Source organism: Bos indicus x Bos taurus, chromosome 3 (genome assembly GCF_003369695.1).
Source record: "Bos indicus x Bos taurus breed Angus x Brahman F1 hybrid chromosome 3, Bos_hybrid_MaternalHap_v2.0, whole genome shotgun sequence".
NCBI lineage: Eukaryota > Metazoa > Chordata > Mammalia > Artiodactyla > Bovidae > Bos > Bos indicus x Bos taurus.
The window spans coordinates 109,611,888-109,625,868 of NC_040078.1; the positions used below are offsets into that span (position 1 = coordinate 109,611,888).

Below are 13,981 nucleotides of genomic sequence, written 5' to 3' on the forward strand. Positions count from 1 at the left end.
CTGTTTAATGTCTGTCCTCCTAGAAGACAGGTTCTCATATCTGCTTCTGCGTTCAGCCCATTGTGCTATGTTGTTTTGACTGAAGTACAAGAAGAAATGGAAAAGGCAATGGCACTGCACTGCAATATTCTTGCCTGAGAAGTAGCACGGTCAGTGGAGCCTGGCGGGCTACAGCCTATGGGGTTGCAAGAGTCCGAAACGACTCAGCAACTAAACCACCACCACCACCACAAGAAGAAAATCCAGTCTCACGTAGAAATGGGGTTGCAAAAAAAACTCCCAGCTGGAGATTCACTGATACAGAGGCCTCTCCTGAGAAGTTCAACTGTGGAAGGTAGGAAAACAGAGTAGCTGCCAGGGAGGAGAAAGACATTTTCTATTTTTAGGATAAGAAGAGACCAGCTGTGATGAAGGAGGAAAAAGGGATGGTTTCTGAGAGAGGTTGAGACCAGTAAATGAGAGGGTAAAGGAATGACCTAAGCCTAACTCATGGGACTTCTCCAGTGTGCCAGGTGCTGTCACACATTAATGAAGGTCACTCAAACCTTGAAGGGGCGTGGCTCAGATGGTAAAGAGGTGAAAGTCAAAGTCGCTCAGTCGTGTCCGACTCTTTGATACCCCACGGGCTGTAGCCGGCCACTCTCCTCTGTCCGTGGGATTCTCCAGGCAGGAATACTGGAGTGAGTTGCCAGAAGGGGATCTTCCCAACCCAGGGTTCGAACCCGGATCTCCTCCATTGCAGGATGGACTCTTTACCGACTGAGCCGCCAGGGAAGCTATTATTTCATTTGCTGGATGAAAGAATGACTCCAAAGGAGAAGATAATCCAGTGACGTCTGTCGGGCAGCAGGAGGGCGAGTCTCGAGTCCGCGAGGCATTCTGGGGATTGTAGTTCCGGGCTCGCCGCGGGGGACGCCTGCTCTGCGCTCGGCCGCGCTCTCGTGCTCCGGAAGGACCGAGCGGCCCCGCGGTTGCCATAGCGTCTTAATCCCGCAGCGAGAGGGAGGCAGCCCTGCTAGGCGCCGGCTAGTTTCGGCGGCGACGCGCAGCGGCACAGCGGAAGGAACCCGCGCGGCGGGCCTGGGGAGCCAGGGGCGGAGCGCCAGCGAGCCTGGAACCACGGAGGCGGCGGGAGCGGGCCCAGCGTCTTCCTCCCGGTTGCTGAGCTTAGCTGCTCTTCCCAAGCCCACTCCCACGCTCTGTGAGTAAAGGGTCGTCACCATCCCCACTCTAGGGACTAACAGGCTTGAAGAAGCCAAGTGGCTTTCTCGAGGTCGACCCTCCTAGGAAGTGCCCGAGCCCCGTCCTCGGGCCCAGACCTGCCTCTTTGCAGTCACTGTGCTCCCCGAAACCCTCGTTTGAGCGGATACGCCTGGTGAAACCTGGGTGGGGTCGTTAAGAGTCTTCCGGCCCAACTCCTAGCACCTTGTCAGTGGAGTGGGTAGCTAGCTTGCCACACTTCATGCCACCCTGCACAGCCCTGTCGGGATCCTGAGTGAAGTCTTAAGGAAAGAAATTCAAACACCTGGCACTCAAGGTCTGAAAATGGGGGATGGATAAGACAGTTACATTAATACAGCATCCGAGCGTGTCGAAAGCAAAGATACACTCAGTGTGTTGAGAACCTGTTAACCTCACCTGTCGGTTTAATAGACGGGGAAACAGGTTCAGAGACATTAAGTAAGTGGCCAGAGTGTGGGTGGAGTGGGGATTCCAACCTCCACGTTTCTCTACCTTCAATACCTATGTGCCATATACGCTACCGTTTCCTTTTTTTTTTAACAGTTGTCTAAATTCCTGGTTACATGGCAGCAGCATCGTGTGGACCAGTCATTCTCAGTGGGCCCTAAACCAGCAATATCAGCATCAGCTGAGAATATGTTAGAAATGCACATTCTTGGGCTCAACCTCAAACGGACTGAGTTAGAAAGGGTGTGGGGGGAATCCTTTAACCCCTCCTGCAGGTGATTCTGAGGCACACTAATGTCTGCGAACTGGTGAAGCGATTCATCTAGGGGTCGTGTTAAAATGCAGCTTCTTTCAGTAGATCTGGGGAAAGCCTGGAGATTGTGCATTCCGAAACAATACCTGGGTGATGCTGAAACTGCTGGTCCACAGACCATACTTTGAGCAGCAAGGGTGTAAACTACACTTTAGAGGAGTGGTTCTCAGACTCCTTGTCTCTGCGTTTAGATGCACATTAGAATTACCTGGGGAGCTTTTACAAAATAGGGTACCTGGGCCCCGCCCCTGACCAAATGAATCAGAACCTCTGGGGTGTGGTGACCAGAAACTCACTGGGTGATTCTCATAATGAGGGTTCAGAACCCTGGGTGTGGGAATTGGAGCTGGGCAGCCATGGATTTGAATCCCAGCACCTTGGGCCAGTTACTTAACATCTCCTGGCCCAATTTTCCTTGTTTATAAAGTGAGTGTAAGTGATCCTTGGTTTGCAAGGTGTTGTGAGGATTCTATAAGGTGTGTCCATGAAAGCACCTAAGGGCGCTCCGTAGGCATAAAAATTGAGGAGGTGGGCATACTTGGGGAAGTCTGGGCTGGGGATTTTGTGCTAAAAGCTGACATTGGTGAGTTAGCACCCATATTCCCTAGCCTGCTTCAGCTCCCCTGTGTGTGCCCCTCCCAGAGCAAGCGTGGAAGAATGGAGGTGAGCCACTCAGTGAAGGAGCGGACCATCTCCGAGAACAGCCTGATCATCCTGCTGCAGGGCCTCCAGGGCCAAGTCACCACCGTGGACCTGCGGGATGAGAGCGTGGCCCACGGACGCATAGACAACGTTGATGCTTTCATGAACATCCGCCTGGCCCAGGTCACCTACACAGACCGTTGGGGGCATCAGGTGGAGCTGGACGACCTCTTTGTGACAGGCCGGAATGTCCGTTACGTCCACATCCCCGACAACGTGAACATCACCGCGACCATTGAGCAGCAGCTGCAGGTCATCCATCGGGTGCGTTACTTTGGCAGCAAGGGGCAAGGCCGGCAGGAATTTCCCTCCAAAAACTCTTAAGTAAGCCTGTCCCGGTCCCCACTCAGGTTCCTGCAGACTTCTTCTGAGCCAAAGCCTGCTCTCCCTGCCCACCCAGAACCTGGGAGGGGAGCAGGACCAGCCCAGAAGCTGGTGTCTGACAGACGTCACCTGTCACAGCTGCCTTTCTCAGGGTCTCACCTCTCAGACTCACCCTGGGACCCGGAATTTTAGTTATCTGACTGTGGCCTTGGGGTAGATGACAACCCTCCCTTTGGATCATTATTTATCTGAATCTCTACTGATTTAGGGATTGTGTCAGTTTTCAGCCCTCTTGCATTGAGGATTATTAAATACTCTGGGCCTGAGGGGCCCCATTTCTCTTGCAATTGTGTTTGTTTTCTCATGAAACAAAAGGAGGATGCAGAGAAGTCTGTGCCTCGTGCTTTCTGCTGTGTGCCGGGCTCCCTGTTGGTCTTGGTGTCATAGGGTGCTGGGTTGCCAGCGTGGCTGCACATTGGAGTCACCTGGCCCACCCTCACCTATTTGGCTTTAATTGGTATGAGTTGTGGCCTAAGCAGTGGGATTTTTTTTTTTTTTTTTAAGTTTCCCAGTGATACTAAATATGCAGCAAAGTTTGAGGATGTAGGAAAGGCCTTCAGTCTGGTCGGGGAAAGCGACTCTTCTGTTGAGATTTCCCGGTGGAGAGCTTGTTCATCTCTTTCCTGGGGGAGAGCCTGGAGTAATCCCGGACCCTCCCCTCAAGTGTAGGAGCTTATCCAGCAGCAGGAAATCAGGCTCTGATTCTGATATTAGACCCTCAGGGAAGAAGGGGGTCTCGGGATGAGAACCCCAGCCTTTGTTGTAACTGCATCCCCCAGCCTTGGCAGCCCTGCCACAGGCCAACTACCATCTCGTGAAAACGACTCTGTCCCTTGGAATCAGAGAGTTTGTCTTCATCAAACAAACATCCACAGAGCAGCTGCCGTGTGTCAGGCCTCCTGCTGAGCACACATTGTCCAGTAAGCTTTGGTCCCTTCTGGAGAGGGACTTAGAATCTCGGGCCGGAGGTAGACATTCCCCGAGGGAGACGCAGAGCGGTGTTGGTTGGGCGCAGGCAGCCCACAGTCACTGCGTGTACATTCTAAACCAGTCTGTTCAAGTGTTGTCCCTGGACCATCTCAGCAGAACCAGCTGGAATGTCTCGAAGAACCACCTTCCTGGATCCCCGGATTGAAAACAGAATCTGGAGCCTGAAAATTTGCTTTATTAACACCCACCCACCCACCCACCCACCAGGAGTCCTTTGCCTGTTGTATTTCTTCTATTACCCAGAGGCCTCAGAGGCCACGGGGGAGAACAGTGGATCTGAGCAGGGAGAACACCACTGCTCTGAGTTGCCAGGCCTCTGCTAGCTAGACTTAAGGAGAGCAACACGAGAAGACTGCGGGTAAGAGAAGCCAGAGGGCAGGTGCAGAAGGGAGTCGTCACTGTGGAAATGTCTGTGTTCTCACAGCCGCGGGGAGACCGCCTCCTCCGGTGTGATGAGCTGGTGGGGAGTCTCCCCACACTGCCGCTGTCACAGACATTCCCCACGTGTCTGCAGATGCTGCCACACTGAAAGAGGGCCCGGGCTGGGAGTTCAGCCTAAAGGTGGAGGAGAGGTAGGCTTCAAATGGTGTGCGGGGTGGGGTGGGGGCGTCTGAAGGGAGGAGGGGCGACTTCCACATCCTCCAAAGAGCAAGGGAAAGCCTAGCATGGATAGCTGAGAAGGGCGGCTCTGGACCCATTCTCTAAGTTCGGTAAGCGTTCTGCGCAGATCCCAATGGGCCTCTGTGCTTCCAAAGACAGGTGGGAGGCAGGATACCAAGACCTTCTGAGATACACTAATGCCAAGTCCCTGGGGTAGAGCACAGCTCTACCAAGGTTATGGGTCTTGGCATCTGGTCCTGGACTGCTGGGAAATTGACCAGGGCCCAGGTAGGGATTGGGGGGAGCTCAGTGCCACCAAGCTATGGCAAGCCATGGGTCATTCATTCCACAAGTAATATGAGCCACAGTGCCAGCTACTGAGGGAGCAACAAGAGAGACAGGGGTCCTGCTCTCATGGAGCTGACGTTCTGGAGGGGGAGATGAACAGAGAAAAATATACAGGAAGGAAGTAAACAGGAAGGAAATAAACAGGGCACATGGAGAGAAAATAGGTTTTATTTCCAAAAGTGTAGTCTGAAGAAGTTAAATTTAAACTGAGAAGGCACCTACCATTTAAAGAGCCAAGGGAAGACAGAGGAAATCGCCAATGCAAAGGTCCTGAGGTGGAAAGCTTGAGGGTTGGGGGCAATAACCAAATACCACTATGACTGTTGGTGGAGGAGAAGCAGACAGGTGAGACAGGAGAAATGGGAAAGAGGTGAGGCAAATGATACAGGGCCTTGTGGGTCAGGAGTATAGCTCGTTCCAATCTCAAGTGTGTAAGAAACATAACTTGAATTTTCTCTAACTCAACTGAATTCATATTTTGCTTTACTCAGCCAGAGTGGCAGAAACTTAATTGCAGTCAATTCAGGGTTCCCCATCACTTTCTTTGGAATCAGTTGAATTCCAGGGCATTTCCTTTCAAGATGCCAAAGCACAGGAAGGGCAGTCCCACTGGTGTTCCCCGAGATGTCCTGGTTTTGTCCTGGTCTTCTGTCTTCAGCCCACTCAGGATGCTGCCAAGGTGCTCCTTCCTCACCTCCCGTCCGATCGTAACCTGTCCCCCTCTTGGTGTTCAGACTCTCACTCTTACTTTTTAAGGCAAGTCAGGCCCAGCAAGTTCCTAGGGTCTTGGGTGAGTTGGGCCCCATTTGCCGCGTGCAGCGCAGAGGGTTCTGTTACTTCTTGGCAGTCCACCAGGAAAAGGAGCACACGTCTTCCTGCTTCCCGGGCCCTGAGACCCAGCGGATGCCCTCTGGCTCAGAGGCTGAGCTGCTCTATTCTCAGGGACCACCCCCTCAAGCCTCAGTCTCCCAGATCCCCCTCCTTACAGTTTTCTAAATTTAGATCTGCACAGATATTCTTTCCATCCCTCCCTGAAGGCGAGCAAGGCTCTTAGAATTCAGAAGCTAAAAATGAACTCTGCATTCTGACTTGTCATTTGTTTCCTGGCGTAATGAATGCATAGTAACCTAACTGTATAAGGGAAGAGCCAAGGGACACCAAGGAAGAGAGGAAAAATGTATTTCAAAATGTCATTGTCCCATTGAGGTTTGGGTTTTGTGGTCATCACTGCGGCCTTTGTTCAAGCCGGCACATGACTGAGCACTCAGGAATTCTGAGTGAGAGGGCATATCCAGGCCATAGAGAGAAGAGGACAGGAGGCTCACTCACCTGGGGAAGGGGACTACCAGGGATCTGAGGAGAACTGGGTGGGCTGTGGCTTGACATTCAGTTCCCTAGGGTGGTGCGGCCTCTCCAGCTCTCAGCTGGATGGTACCCACAGAAGAACATCCAGTTCAGTGAGTTCCAGTCTGGAATGCCTAGCTGAAGGGTCCCTGAGGGCAGCAGGAGTCCCTTGAGCTCTTATCAGTGTTCTAGAAGGACCAGAGGAACAGCACATAGTCTATGAACGTTAACCAAGCTGACTTGATCTCTGCTTCAGGCTGGAATTCTACCAACAGCGTGATGGGCCACTGGCTTCCTCTTCCTGATCACAAGCTCTCATAGCTGTAATATGAAGCTGTAATGAATAAAAAGGAAGAAATGACTTGATGGCAGGTTGTACAAAATCTTACCAGATACGAGGCTCATGTGGATGGAAAATACTAAAAGAGGCTTTCAAGGTGACACTGTTGGGAAGCCCTGATCCAGTCCAATTCTGTCATTTTTCAGTCGAGGAAGCTGAGATCCTCTTTCTTTAGGGAGAAGGTGGAGGGGTCTCCCTGTGCCCCGTAATTAAGATAATGGCAGAATGCCAAGATGGTCACCACAAATAGCTACTGCTTATTGAATCTCACTGTGCACCAGGCCCTGTGCCAGGGGCTCCACGTGCTCCAGGAGGGCAGAGCTGTGGTCCTTTTGGTCCCACTGGATCTCCAGCATCCAACTCAGTGCTCTGCACACAGCTGGCACTCCATAAATCTTTGTGAAATGAAAGAATCATCTCATTTCATCATTACAACAGCCCTAGAGGTATGTATTAGTAGCCCCATTTTAGAGATAAGCAAACAAACCCAGAGAGGTTACCTGACTTGCTCAAGGTCACAGAGCCAGTGAATAACAGGGTGGGGATTTGAACTCAGGTCTGTATGCCTGAAACTCCATGATCTTTACTGCACTGTTCTGCCTTCCAGCATTCCTGATACTGGTAACCAGGAAAGATAAGCAATGCCTTGATGATTCAGTGGGTAAAAGAATCGGCCTGCAATGCAGGATACACAGGAGGTTCAGGTTTGATCCCTGGGTCAGGAAGATCCCTTGTGCCTGGAAAAGTCCATGGATGGAGGAACCTGACAGGGTACAGTTCAAACAGTCGCAAAGTCGGACACAATGGAGTAACCAAGCACGCTGCTAACAGTGATGGTACCCAGCCACCAGGTATGGGCCAGCACTCAAACTTGCACACCTTTGTTCTAGGGGCTTGGCCACAGAGAACCCAGAAGTCAGCCAGTAGGAAAGGTTTGCTGGGTTTCAGAAGCCTGAGGAAGCTCCCTAGGGTTGAAGGTCTCCTCCTCTCCCTCTGTAATAGGCAGATCTGCCTGTACATCGTCAAGCAACCATCTCATGCTGTTGTGACAGGTGTCACTTTGTTATGGCAGCGTCGTCTGCCAAGATGCCCAGAGTTGGAGAGCCAGCAGGAGCGTGTGTCACAGTATGTGTGTGTCTGATGCAGTGGTCTCCTCGTGTTGCTGTCCTGATGACAGTTTTTCATTTCCTCTGGCTGGCACCTTTCCTTTCTATTCATTACCTCTCCTGCTCCCCTCTTTCTCTTCCTCCTCCTCTTCGTTAAAATCCTATATTTTGAATCAGCTGAGAGCCTCCTGAGGCTGGGGATGGTGGTGTCAGCTCTAAGTGATTCATCTAGCTGATAATTAGAGCTCTGGAAAACCCAACACTCATTCCTGTCAGAGCTTCCGGAATCTCTAGGCTTTTCCCTTTGTCAGAGAGAGGAGCTGGGGGCGGGGGGGGGGGGGGGGGGGGGGCGGGCCCAGCGTTTTTGTGCCTGCTTTCAGTCCTCCACTGTACTGAGAGGAGTATGGGCACTCTTAGTTCACCAGGTCCCATGAGAAGCTGTTTCCACACTCACTGGATCCTCACAGTGAGCCCACAAAGTATTATCCCTATGTTGACAGATGGGAATGATTAGGGAACTTGCACAGTCACTGAACTTGTAAGAGACACAGCAAGGACTCAAATCCAACCTTTTTGGAACCTGCCAGACTTGGTTCAAATCACAGCTCTGCCATTATTAGCTATGTGTCTTTGGTTACTTTCCCTCTCAGAGTTCTAGCTGCTTCATCTGCAAACAGACTCCTTAACGCTGATGTCTCTAAAGCGCTTAACACAGTGTCTGACATACTACTGCTGTTTCGATTACTACTGTTACTCAGCCCTTTCAGCTCAGTGAGCACTAGGCATATAGAGACAAAGACAAGGACACAAGAGGAGGCAGCCAGACTCACTCACATCAGCTCTCATGTCCTGGCAGTCACTGCCTGTGTGGAGATGACAAATGCGTGCATACACGTAAGTGCTTGGCCACACACCCTAGGAAAATCCAGAGCTGTGCACACAGGCTTGGACACGTGTGCCCACATGGATACAGAATAACACAGCTGGAAAGAGACTCAGGAGTTAAGACAGTCATATGCAGCTGGCATACTGGCTCACACCTCGGAGACAAAGGAGTGGGTCCATGATCGCGGGTACTGCCACCACGGCGCCCTTCTAGCTGCTTCTGCATGCCAGCGGAGGGAAGCCAGGCTCTCAGAGGGCCCCAGTGAGTCATCAGCCTGATGCAATCCCTTTAAAGGGCTCATCTGCTGGTGCAAGAAGCTGATTCATGGAGGGCGTGGTTGCTGGAGAAGGAGGAGAAAGGGACCGAAACTGCAGCAGGAGGGGCTGAGGTTAGGTGGCTGGAATAGCTAACAGGAACTCTTCACTGTTAACCTGACTGGTCGAGACTCTAAGGATCTTCAGATTGAAGCGGGATTTCTACAAAAGCGAGGGGCCCAGAGGGAAATGAATTGTAAGGGCTACGGCAGGAATTCCTGTCATTGATGAGCCCCACGCCAGCGCTCGCCGCACAAAGCTCCAGGAAGCGAGAAATGGGGGTCAAGAAAGAGCCAGTTCTCTGACAAAGATACTACAACCGGCCGATCTTTCAGCTGCTGGAGAAGTCTCCAGATCCGGGAGGGCGAGTGTAGGGCACGCGAGGCTCAGTGGAGTAGCGGCGGGGGCGGTGCCTCCGGCCCAACCTCACCGCAGATTCAGATAAGCGGTAAGTACCGCCCCTTAGAGTCTTTGTCTCCAATCGTTTCCCAGATTTCAGCCCGAGCCCCACCCTAAACCAATCCTCAATCAGATTCTGGTCTGTTACCTGAAGGCTTCCGCCCTTCGTCAAGATGGCGTCCAATCCCGGAGCCGTGGGCTGTAGATACGGGCAAGGGGCGGGGCCGCGGCCTATCCGGGAGGAGGGGGCGGTGCGTCACTTCCGTTGTCAGGTGGCGGCGCTGCAGCCATGGAGGGAGGCGGCGGCGGCGGCGGCGGCGGCGGCGGCTCGGGAGGCTGCGCCGGGAGACGGCGGTGAGCGGCTCCCACGCCCCTTGCCCGGCCCCGGTCCCCCGGGACGGAGCGCCGAGTAGCCCCGGCTCCGGGCTACGGACTATGGGCGAGCAGCGCTGAGCACCGGGGGAAGGTGAGGGCAGGGGTCCGGGAGAGGGGAGCCGGGAGCCCGGCCGGGGATGCGGGTTGGCGGGGGCGGGCCTCAGCGGCCGTGGCAAGGGGATCAGGGTGACAGCCTGAGGCCGTCCGGCTTGACCGAAATGACAACAGCGGATCCGCCGTCCCCGGCTGGGGTCTGCTCTTCCCAGGGGGCGGGGGAGGGGGCGGGAGCTCCTGCGCGCCGGGTACCGGGTGGCCACGGGGGTGTCTCGGTCCCAGCCCTGGGAGACGGCACAGCTCAGCCTTGCCTGGAGTTAATTGGTCAGTCAGTGACCAAGTGAAGGCGCAGGTTTTTCCCAAGAGGTACCCTCTCCTCTCCGTACTGCCCTCCTGATCCCGAGAGTGACTTGAGATTTGGAACGAGTCCCCGGAGAGCTTCTTCTCCAGCCTGGGCTTCCTCCACGAGCCCTCACCCATTGGCACGGGCACCATCGCTGCTGGAGAATTTCGAGTCCCGGGCGGCGATCAGGTGCGGGTCCGAGCTACCTGCTTGTCGGTGCTGTGTTCGACCGGCCTTTTCCGAGGAGAGAGCCTGCTGCTGTGGTCACTGTTTCACCTGCCATGCCCCATCAGGCCCGCCCATTCCCACGGCGCTTGGCCCACCTTCCAGTCAGTAGGTAGGGGCATCGGGATTCCCTCCAGACGTCGAGTACTCTGCCTGCCACCCCCACTCTCTAGGTTTGATGCCCGTTTGTTGGCGGAAGGAAGAGATGACAGCCGCCTTCGTTGGCAAGATAGACTTTGCTCTGTATTAAGTCACAGGAGGAAACCGGTTGGCTTTGCTTAGTTTTGAGAGCAATGAAGAAGAGGGTAGTCACTCTGGGCTGGGCACTTTCTCTCTTTGCTCAGCTTTGCATGAAATAAGGAAGAGCAGGATATGCACTTGTAAGGCCAAAAGAACCCTTGTTTGTAAACAGCGCTTGTGAGCTGGGCCAGTGCTCCTTGATGGTTCTGCTGTGTCAGCTCTTTGTCCCTTAAATCTAAGACATTATGGAGATGGCCCTTGTTCGTTCATTCATTCATCCATTCATTCCCCACATAGTAGCATGACAGCAGCAGTGTCCTTGCCTGGAGAGGCAAGTACCCTGTATTATAGAGGTTAAGAGTAGCTTTGGAGCCAGAACTCCTGAGTTCACATTCTAGCTCTGCAGCTTTGTAGCTGTGTGGCCTTGGGCAGATTGTTTAACCTCTCTGTGCCTCAGTGTTCTCAGCTATAGAACAGGACTGATAACAGAGTTACTGTGAAGATTTTAAAAGTTAACACATGCAAAACACATAGAACCATGTCTGCCACATAATGAATTCAGTAAATGTTAGCTAATCTTATTTCAAGAAGCTCATGGTCTGGTTAAGGGAGAAAGTGAACAGTGTTAGTCGCTCAGTTGCATCCAACTCTTTGTGACCCCATGGACTTACCAGGCTCCTCTGTCCATGGAATTCTCCAGGCAAGAATACTGGAATGGGTTGCCATGCCCCCCTCCAGGGGATCTTCCTGACCCAGGGACCAAACCCGGGTCTCCTACATTGCAGGATTCTTGACTAACTGAGCCACCAGGGAGACTGACCTGTAAACAAATCGTTGAAACATTGTCTAAAAAAAACTAGTATCAGCAAGAACAGAGGGCTGTGGGAGTCCAGCAAAGGAAGCTTCTAGCTCAACCTGAGTTGGGGTGGTAGGAGAGGTTTTGGGAAAGCTTGGAAGAAGTGATGATGCTGGAACTGTATCTGGAAGGATGAGAAGGCTCAGCCAGGTACGAACAAAGGGGCAAGGTACTTCACTTCGACATCTAAACTCAAAATTTATCCCAGAAACCTCAGATTGTTCAGTATGGAGTATGAAAGTCAACCTGGAGCCAGGTGAAACAGTACAGGTTCACAGGGGAATGCCACATTAACAATTTGGAAGTTTGTACCAAGGGCAGTAGGGAGCGAGGGAAACGGATTGAAGCAGAGCAGTGTCGTGGTTGGACTTGTGTTTTAGAATGCTCTCTCTGGAGCCTCAGCAGGAGAGAAGGGAGAGGAGAGGAGAAGCTGAAACACTGGAGACCTCTTCAGAGGTTACCGCAGGGCAGGCCTCCGAGAGAGGCGAGGTGGCGCAGGGTGGGGGATCTTTGGTAAGATGGCACTGCCTGCAACCAGTGGCAGGTGACAAGCTCGCTGTGTTGTCCTGGGCTGCTCTGCTGGGCCCAGAAGTGCCTGACGCATCTGCCTCTCTCTTCCTGAGACTGCAGGTCTTTCAGGCAGCCCGGCTGGTGAGACTGTCCTCCAGAAGGTCATTTGTAAGGTCGGTTGCTCCCTTTTGCCTTTAATTTGACCTTTGGGGAAGGCAGCAGACTGGAGTGGTAAAGAGCCTATTTGGCTCCACTCTCAGACAGAATCTCAGTTCCAATCCCAGCCCCTGCCGGTCAGTAGAGGTTACTTATTCTCTGCGTGCCCAGCTTTTTCATCTGTAAAGTGGGGGCAGTAAGAGCCCTCCCTAGGAGGGCAGTCATGAAGATCTGTAAGGCGTGACAAGCTGGACATGGAATGCACGTTGATTGAGAGATGCTTGGTAAACGCTACAGGCTGCAGGAAAGAACTCCTCAGAATTAGTCAAAGCAGTTAGTGGCGACTAAACTGTGTCCCAGGGAGCTGTCAGAAGTGTCCCGAGGGATCACAAGATCACAGAATTTCATTGTATTCTCTCCAAAAACGAAATCTGTGTGGAGTTTACCAAGCCAATATGGGAGCCATGCAGATGATTCAGCTCAGCTCTTTAAAAGAACCATTTAAAAAAAATAGAAGTAGGACTGCTGAGAAAAAAAAAATCATATTTTAAAGGATACTAGGAGAACTTCCCTGGTGGTCCAGTGGCTTAGACTAAACGCTTCCAATGCAGGGGGCCCGGGTTCAATCCCAGGTTAGAGAACCAGATCTCACATGGCACAACTAAAGACCTGGTGCAGCCTAACAACTAAATAAATACATATTTTTAAAAAATAAAGTAGCCTGGGAGAAAACACGTTTAGAGTTTCTTCCATATGTGTCCCTACTAGTGGCCCTGGTTTGGTATAGAATTAGCACCATCAGGAAGCACACATGCGTTGGCCCCAAATCCAGAACCCCAGTTCCACACACACAAGCTCCCATGTGCAGCTGGGGAGTTGTTGGGTACCAGGTACAGAAGGAGATTGGAGAGGCAGGCCCTGTCCTAGAGGAGCTGGCCGTCTAACAGGGGCCTGGCAGGCTCCTAACCAATCAGCACCTGCAGATAGTTGGGGGCGTGTCTCATAGGAGTCTGTGCGGCAGGTAGAGGGAATGAGGGGAAGGGGTATTTCTCCCCGAGGGATGGGGAGGTGACTGGGGAGAATTTTGGAGAGGCCTTAGAACTTGAACTGGATCTTGATGAAAACTATATATTGACAGGGAATAGAGTGTTCATGAAGCACTCCAGACAGGGGAGCATCAAGGCACAGGCGTGGGTGCAGGCTGGTGTGTGTGTGTGTGCTATAGGAACCACAAGAGGTTCCGGCACAGGGTGTGAAGGGACCTGGCTTTAGGATACTCTGGAGAGGCGAGCGCCAGGGCTAAGATGCTTGAACTTCTGTAGGTGAGGGGCTGCTTTGGTTTAAGTGGAGGAAACACCATTAAACGTGCATCTTCCCAAGAGCCCTCTGGCTGCTGGGAGAGGACGGACTGGAGCGAGAACACGCACTGTCTCTGTAAGCGGTTTTTGCTGTAATCAGAGTAAGGATCAGTGGGGCCTGGATCAAGGCAGAGGCAGATGGGAAATGGAGGAAGGGCGCAGATCAGAGCTGTTTGGGGGGAAAGTCAGCTGGACTCTGAGAGTGTCTGGAAGTGAGGACTGAGGGAAGAGCAATGATGGCAGGTGCCCCCGAGCTTCCTGATCTGGTTGACGGTGACTGATAGAGCCGGCAGGAGAGAATGGCCAGGGAGATCCTCCAGAGCCACTCGGTAAGCCCTCTCATGGGAGAGGATCAGTTGCAGAGTCCGTGGCTTTCGGTCCAGCTTTGGGCCAGGCTTCTCTCTGGTTTTGCCTGAGTCAGCGCCTGGGAAAAGGGCAGCTTCCCTTCC

The 13,981-nt window shown here is 52.7% G+C and overlaps 2 protein-coding genes across 5 annotated transcripts in view; both read left to right on the forward strand.

Moving 5' to 3' along the window:
* Window positions 1-699: 699 nt before the first annotated feature.
* Window positions 700-3,375, forward strand: LSM10 (LSM10, U7 small nuclear RNA associated). Its single transcript, XM_027537810.1, has 2 exons — window positions 700-1,201; window positions 2,645-3,375. Exon 2 carries the CDS (start codon window positions 2,660-2,662, stop codon window positions 3,026-3,028), a length of 369 nt encoding a protein of 122 aa, XP_027393611.1. The 5' UTR covers window positions 700-1,201; window positions 2,645-2,659; the 3' UTR covers window positions 3,029-3,375.
* A 5,675-nt stretch (window positions 3,376-9,050) lies between these two features.
* STK40 (serine/threonine kinase 40) overlaps window positions 9,051-13,981 on the forward strand; it is a 38,124-nt gene continuing 33,193 nt past the window's right edge. Inside the window, exon 1 of one of the 4 annotated variants that reach the window (XM_027537812.1) lies at window positions 9,051-9,464. The gene's annotated coding sequence lies outside the window, so the exon portion shown is untranslated. Of the gene's footprint in view, window positions 9,465-9,680; window positions 9,882-13,981 lie in introns of those variants that run through there. The other 3 variants (XM_027537814.1, XM_027537813.1, XM_027537811.1) reach the window with 3 other exon arrangements.